The 8,379-nt window shown below is 33.5% G+C and overlaps 1 protein-coding gene across 1 annotated transcript; it reads left to right on the forward strand.

Annotated features, from left to right (window-relative positions):
• Positions 1 to 4,402: 4,402 nt before the first annotated feature.
• Positions 4,403 to 7,135, forward strand: LOC126704052 (uncharacterized). Its single transcript, XM_050403091.1, has 5 exons — positions 4,403 to 4,831; positions 4,921 to 5,223; positions 5,875 to 5,952; positions 6,199 to 6,513; positions 6,626 to 7,135. Exons 1-5 carry the CDS (start codon positions 4,403 to 4,405, stop codon positions 7,133 to 7,135), a joined length of 1,635 nt encoding a protein of 544 aa, XP_050259048.1.
• Positions 7,136 to 8,379: the final 1,244 nt, after the last annotated feature.

Here is an 8,379-nt window from a genome sequence, read left to right on the forward strand (position 1 = left end):
AGTTATATTTGTTTTTAGTTAAATTTTCATTGGTAGTTATATATTAGATAATAATTGAGTAATTAGTATTATGATAGCTAGGAATGATAATTTTTATTATTAGAAATAAAAGATTTTGTAATAGAATAACTATTCATATTTATATGTTTGGTTGTAAAATTAGAATAAAATTCAAAATTTTTTTTTTTGGTTAGAATAAAATTCAAATTTATATTTATGAAGTATCTTACTTATACAATTATATATATTTTTTAAATAAATACTTTTTTAAATTTGACATCATTGTTCATTTTCAAATCAATATGAGTATCAATTTTTTTTTTAATAATAAAAATGACATAGAAAGCATCTTCACATCCCTGTTGTATAACAAAGTGTGTGTATTATGAGAGAGAGAGAGAGAGAGAGAGAGAGAGAGAGAGAGAGAGAGAGAGAGAGAGAGAGAGAGAGAGAGAGAGAGAGAGAGAGAGAGAGAGAGAGAGAGAGAGATTATTTTTAATGATTTTTTATTTTTATAATCGTTAAATGCATATAAAAAGTTTGTATTTTAGAAAATATATTAATTTTAAAAGTTGTTACTTATACTATAAAACATTTATTACAATCCTTTTGAATAGGAATAATTATTTTTCAATTTCAAGAATAACTATTTCTTGTAATTAAATGCAACCAATTACATGAATTTTCAATTCATTTCAAGATCTATTACAACCATATCAACACATGCCCTAAATGTAGTAGAAATTATCATTTGCATGGTGTAGTATGTATATCTCATGCATCCTTGCATTTGTAACCAAGAGTACAAGAAGAGACTTTTGAGTTTGTGTGTGATTTTGAAGTGTTGAGTCCACCAACATCCAATAAAGTGGTACTAGAGGCAACAAATCTGTTGTGAGAATGAAAATTGCCAATGAAGTGGTACTAGAGGCAACAAATCTGTGGTGAGAATGAAAATTGCCAATGAGATAGTGTCATTTTAGTTACCACGACTTACCAAATAAAAGTATTACTTAGTTCCCAAGATCCACGAGAAAGAGTTAAAAATTTATGTGAAGTCATAAGATGAATAATCTTTGATGCCAATTGAAAAGAAATCCTTGCAAAATGTTCAAAAGAAGGATCGATAAGCTTTTATGTTGATATATCAGGGATTGGATGAACCCATGCTAGAGAAAGTTGAAACTTCATACAAGCAAGCATGAAAGATTCTTTAAAACATTAAGAAGCGAGTTTGAAAACTTGCACATGAACGAATTTGAACCAGTTTTAGATTATATTTTAAGAGTGTTGATGTTGCAAATCAATGAAAAAGATATGGTGACAATTTGGATAATAATTGTGGCCACTACAAAAAACTGGGTCTATAGGAGTGTTTATGAACGTCACTATTGTATTGTGACTATAGATCTCTGGTGGTGTTTTTACAAAAATGCCACTATAGGTCATACCTTATAGTAGCATTCACAAAATGCTGCTATAGGCCGATTTTTATTTATTTTTAAATAGGCTATAGAAGTGTTTTATAAACGTCACTATAGGGTATTGACCTATAGTGGCGTTCCAAATAGGGATGGCAATGGGGTGGGGCGGGGCCAAAGGATGGGGTCTTCATCCCTGCCCCGCATAGTTTTGTCTTGCCCCATCCCTGCCCTGCCCTGCATGACGGGGAAAAATTTCCCACCCCATCACCACCCCTTGGGGCCCCACGAAGCTCTACCCCACTTCGTAAAACTCTACTTTCGTCTGTTAATTTGTCCTATAACTAGTACAATTTTTTTAATGAAACCTATTTTATTAATAAAAGTATACTTGAAATTACAACTAAATTTATCCCATCAAATCAAATCAATTTTTAGAAAAAATTGAATAATATATACAAGTGTTTAACAAGACAATCACAAAAAAAAAAAAAACCTCATAGTATAACACATAACAAAATGAGAACTACGTTAGGTAGAATAAAATAAGCTAATATTGATATGTTTTTTTAAATAGTAGGGTTTTAGGGTATGAAAAATTTACAATTATAACCCTTAGCAATGCGAGGCGGGGTGGAGACGGGGAGGGGCAGGGCGGGGCTAAAATCTTGCCCCATCCCTGCCCCACCACCTTTGCGGGGTGAGGAAAACCCACGCGGGGTGAAACGGGAAGGGGTGGGGCAAAATTGTCATCCCTAGTTCCAAATGCCACTATAAGCCCATGAAGACCTAAGACCTATAGTGGCGTTCATGAACGCCATTATAGGTCCTTTTTTAATTTTAATTTTTCCCCCTTTTAAAGGATATATAGTGGCATTTATGAACACCATTGTTGGCCCATGAAGACCCATGACTTATAGTGGCATTTTATAAACGCCACTATAGGTCCTCCAATTTTTTTTATTTGTTTTTCGGGTTGGGATTTTTTTTTCTTGGACCTATAGCAGTGTTTATAAAATGCTACTATAGGCCCTTGTAAGAACAAGGACCTATAGTGACGTTTTTAAAACACTACTATAGGCCCTTACAAACGCTGCTATAGACCTAATGTTTTAAAATGCCACTATAGAGCTCTCAGAACGCGACTATAAATAAGCTTATAGCAGCATTTTTAAAAAACGCCACTATAGGGTACCTATAGTGGCGCTTTTTATGAACGCCATTAAAAAAAGTCACTATAAGCAGAGTTTTTTGTAATGTGGGGTAGGAAAAATCATTAATCATTAGTATAAATTGTTGTGCGATTGAGGAGTAAAAAGCTTGGAGTTAATGACTATTGGCTAGCTCACATTACAAGTCCAGGAAGAAAGACTGCACAAGAAGAAGCAATAAATTTTAGAGTGAGTCATATAGTTAGCTCATCTTGAATAAGAAATGAGAGCATGAGAAAAGCCAAAGTAGTTGAGGATGTGGATATGGTTAAGGAGAGGATCTAATATGCTTTGAACCTAATGTATTAGTTAGGCACATGACAACGACCATACACCTATGAGCTTCACCTTACAAGTGAATAAGGTGTCACATAAGGTCAATAATTGGTTTCTAAAGTAATTCCATAACAAATAGAAATTTTCTTGACTATTCTCTCATAAACAAAAGTTATAGTTCAACATTAACTAATCTCCAATAATAAATTAATGGACAAAGTTTAGTTATAAAATTTGTTGTAGTCTTAGGCTATAACCTTAATTAATAAAATAAATATTCTTACATATTTAAAAAATCTAACTATTGAATTATATACTCTTTACACTCTTAAGAGCACTCACAGTAATGGAGCTAAATAGCTATATAGCTATTTTAGCTCCACCAAAACACAAAAATCCACATTACAGTAGTGGAGCTAAAGGCAAAATTTTTACCTTCATTGCTATAGTGCATAGCAATGTATGGATGTGCACTAGACATGAGAGCTAAAAAAAAAAAAAAAAAAAAAAATATTCTCCAGCCGGATTAAAATATATTCTTTTATTCTCACCGTGCCTCTCTCTTAGTGTCGCTCTCAACACCTTCTCTCAAGCTCACTCTCTCAAACTCTCACATCTCTGTTTCACAGCCGTTGGCCCTCGATCCTCAACATCACCGCCATTGAAGCTCAATGTCACTGACCCACCAGCCGACCCACTTAGTCGAACTCCCAAGTCGTTGATCAGCCTCCGACCCACGCCATCGGGCACTTCTCTTCCATCGATCCACTTCAAGTCAATTGTCTTTGTCTTCTTCATCTACATGCTTGGAATTTTTGATTTGGGTATAACATCAAAGAATGGGTATAACATCAAAGAAAAAGATGGATATTTTGTTCTTTGCTGGAATGGGTGTCCCTTATTTTCCATTTCAGCTTAGGAGTTTAGGAGACAAAACTGAGATAACTAGCAATGTGGCCAATGATTTCTTTTTCTTGTTCTTTCATTTTATTATTTTAGATGCAATAATTTTTTTGCTGTTCTTGCTCAATGAAAAGTTCTGTCATTTGATCTTAGAGCATCCATTCGTTTTGATTCATTTTGATTCGTTTTGATTCAGAGCATCCATGAATGGACAAAATGTATTTGTATTGGAATGTATTGGGAATTTTCTATTTACAGGAATTTGTTGTGTGGTTTTCTTGTAATAGAAGTTCTTGTCCTAGTTTTATGTTCTGTTGCACAAAACCAGAAACAGAAGCACACAAAAAGGATTTCTTGTGGTTATTTTAATGAGAAATTGTTAGTTTGGTTTTGAGATACTCAAAAATGAATTTGTTGTTTTCTTTATTAGTGCAATTAAGCTACATGTCAAATTAAGTATTTATGCATAACCATGTTCTATTGTTATAATAAGTATTTTAAGTTTTGATATAAATGTTAGTTTGTGAATTTTCTGTGTGCAGGGAAGTTTACATTTTTTTTTCTTCTAATTTTATAGAGTCACGTAGAGACATGGAGTCATGTAGAGATCTAACATATTATATGGTTATCATAAATGGGGATATAGAAATTGACTCACAACTTTTGGGAACATCTCAAAATACTCCTATGTCAGTTTCTGATTCTCCACCTCAAGTTGAAAATGCCTCTTCTATAAAAGGAAAATGGGGCTCTAACTTTAGTGTAGAGGAAGATCAACTCCTAGTGTCAACATGGCTCAATACTAGTGTTGATGGCATACATAGTAATGAACAAACACAAAATACATTTCATCAAAAAGTTTGGGAATACTTCACGCAATACAATACATTTGGTACCATACGTACTGCTATCTCCTTGATATGTCGTTGGGGAACGATTAGTGAAAAGACAAATAAGTTTTCTGGGTGCATGGCTAAAGTTAACGCACATCATCAAAGTGGTATAACCGAACAAGATAAGGTATAAATTATATTGCAATAGTGTTAACATACCCATTCACCAATAGTTTGAAGATACTAATCATGTTATATTTCTTTATATTTTTTTAGATTACCAATGCGAAGGCTTTGTATAAAGAGACCTTCAAGAAACCCTTTCTTCTTAAACATTGTTGGCTTATGTTAAAGGACCAACCAAAGTTTGCCAATCCTAATGGAAGATCGAGAGCATTCGTGCCTCCAACTCTGGAGTCAACATCTATTAACGAAGGGGATTGTGGGTTCGAACTTGGTGACACTTCCAATTTTGAGAGGCCAATTGGTAAGAAGGCCGAAAATGCCAACCAAAAGAACAAAGTCACTGGAAAAGATGTTGGGGAATATTTGAGCAAGAAATTGAAATTTATTGTGGAGGTAACACGATTGGAAGAGGAAAAAATGTTTATTGAGAGGGAAAAACTTATGATTGAGAAGGAAAGAGGTGAAGAAAAACTTAAAATTGAGAAGGAAAGAGTTGTGGTTGAGAAGAAAAAACTTGAGATGCAATATATGTTAGAGGAGGAGAGAATCATGATGAAAGATACAAGTGGCTTGCCCAGAGCACAAAAAGCTTTTTATGAACAACTCCAAAAGGAAATCATGGCAAGACGAAATTTACGTAATTAATGGATTTGATTGCATTTTGGATGTAACTTAGGCCTTTATGTATTTTGTAGTGGCTTATGTAAGCCTTTATGTATTTTGGTAGTAACTTATGTATTTTTGTAGTGGCTTATGTCACTTGACTTTAATTTTAAACTAGATGTATGTATAAACCTTTAAATTTATTGTTCATTTTGTTTGTGTTGTGACTTGTGCGTAAATTGGTTATATTCATTTTGTATGGCTTATGTTACTTGACTTTAATCTTAAACTAGATGTATGTATAAACTTTTAAATTTATTGTTCATCTTGTTTGTGTTGTGATCTTGTGTGTGAATTGATTATATTCATTTTGTTGTAGCTTATGTCACTTGACTTTAATCTTGCATTTATAGTAATAATTGCTTTCCAATTGTCTTGAAGGTTGCATCCATGAATTGCTCTTTGTTTCACAAGTTGCTTCTTGATGACTCAGATGAGGATGAGATAATCGAAGAACTTGTTATGGAAACATCACAACCTAAACGTCGTTGCTCTATCTGACGTAATCATTTGATAGGCCATGAGAGGTTTTTTCTTGATTATTTTGTTCCCACACCAATATATCCACCCGTTTTATTTCATAGGAGATTTCAAATGAAACGTTTTCTTTTTCTCCGTATTCAATCTAAGTTAGAAGCTTATGACTCTTACTTTGTCCAAAAAAGAAATAGTGCCAATAAACTTGGTTTATTTTCATTACAAAAGATAACTGCTACACTTAGAATGCTTGCATATGGAGTTTCGGATGATTTGATAGATAAATATGTGCGGATTGGAGAAACTACTGCATTAGAAAGTTTGAAAAAATTTGTTACTACGGTAATTGATGTTTTCTCTAGGGAATACTTGAGAAAGCCAAATAATGATGACATTGCTAGACTGTTAGCTCATGGCGAATGCCGAGATTTTTCAAGTATGTTAGGTTCAATTGATTGCATGCATTGGAAGTGGAAAAATTTTCAATCTGCATGGAAATGTCAATATTGTGATCATATTCGTGAGCCTACTATTATTTTGGAGGTAGTAGCATCATATGATAATTGGATATGGTATGCATTTTTTGGGTTACCTGGGTCAAATAATAATATTAATGTATTAGAACGGTCTCATATATTTAATAAACTTGTTGAAGGACGTGCTCCTGCAGTACATGCATTACTCAATCAATGATCATGACTACACAATGAGATATTACCTTGTTGATGGCATATATCCAAAGTGGGCAACATTTGTGAAAACAATCCCAGCTTCACAAGGACATAAGCAAAAATTATTTGCAGCAACCCAAGAGGCGTGTAGGAAGAATGTCGAGCGTGCATTTGGAGTGCTTCAAGTACGTTTCGCAATTGTTCGTGGACCTGCACGATTTTTCCATCTTAAAACACTCCAAAAGATCTTGAAAGCGTGCATAATTCTCCAAAACATGATTGTTAAAGATGAGCAGGATGATAATGAAGTGGTAGACTTGGATTATGAACAAATTGATGGAGTGGATAATCCTCCTATGCAAGTGTTACGTGAACAAAGTGATGGATTTATGTCATACATTGAGAGGTATGGACGCATTAGAGACCGAGAAATTCATTTTCAACTCCAATTAGACCTCATTGAACATTTATGGCAATTGCAAGGCGAGTCGTAGGAACTTCCTTTTTTATATATTGAGAAGCATGAGTCATAGGAACCTGTGTGAGGGTGTGAGTTTTATTGCAATTTGGTTTGAGTTATGTTTGCGAGTAATCTATGGACTACATTGTTTCAGCTATAATATGTGTTCTATTTTATATGTTTTCTTATAAAGTTCCTCCATTTCATAGTTCACATTGTTCCAAGATTGCTTCCGAACAATTGAGACGATAATAGGCTATCATGATGATTGAGAAATTTTTTTTAGTCAAAAGATAAATTTGTATATATATAATTTGGGGTTAAAACAAAATATTATTGTTACTCTAGTTTCTTATTTGCTATCATGATGACTGAGAAATTGTTTTAGTAAAAAAAAAAAAGGTATAAGTATAATTTGGAGTTAAAAAAATCACTTGTTAACACTAGATGATTAATTGCTATTATGTGGCGGTGGTGGCGTTGGCGGTGGAAGAGTCGGTGGCAACGGCGGTAGAAGTTGTGGATGGTTGTGATTGTTGTTTATTATGGTGGATATATTATTTTATTGCAATAGCTATATTATTTTATTGTGATGTTTATATTATTTTATTGTGTTGAAAGCTAAAATAGATCCACTGCTGCAGCATATGAGTAAGTAAAATAGATAAAATAACTTTTTGTGGTGCCAAATAGCTAAAATTTTAGTTCCACCGTTGTGGAGGCTCTATACACATATCAAATTTTGTGTCAATAGGATATTATTTACTGTTGATCTATAAGCTTATATTTTATGTATACACTACTAAAAACGCAAGCTATAGCCACCATTTTTTTTTTTTTTTTTGAAAACGCGGCTACAAGTAACCTATAGCCATGTTTTTAAGAAACGCAACTTAAACTACTGACCTATTGCTGCGTTTTTAAAACGCGGCTATAGGTTAAGTCTATAGCTGTGTTTCTAACTGTTTTTAGCTACATTTTTTTGGATAGGACCTATTGCCGCATTCAAGAAGCATAGCTATAGGTCCAACCAAATAATTTTTTATTTTTTAAAAAAGTGGACCTATACCCACGTTTAAAAAACATGGCCATAGCCAACCTAAAGCCGCGTTTTTAACAAACGCAGCTATAGACCTCACCTATTACGATGCTTAGAAAGTGCCGCAATAGGTCATTCCTGAATAAAAAATAAAAAAAGTGATGCTACCAATTACAGTGCTTGAAAGTGCCGCAATAGGGCTCTTAAATTAAAAAAAAAAAAAAAATTAGGGTTAAAAT

The sequence above is a fragment of the Quercus robur genome, chromosome 10 (genome assembly GCF_932294415.1).
Source record: "Quercus robur chromosome 10, dhQueRobu3.1, whole genome shotgun sequence".
Classification (NCBI taxonomy): Eukaryota; Viridiplantae; Streptophyta; class Magnoliopsida; order Fagales; family Fagaceae; genus Quercus; species Quercus robur.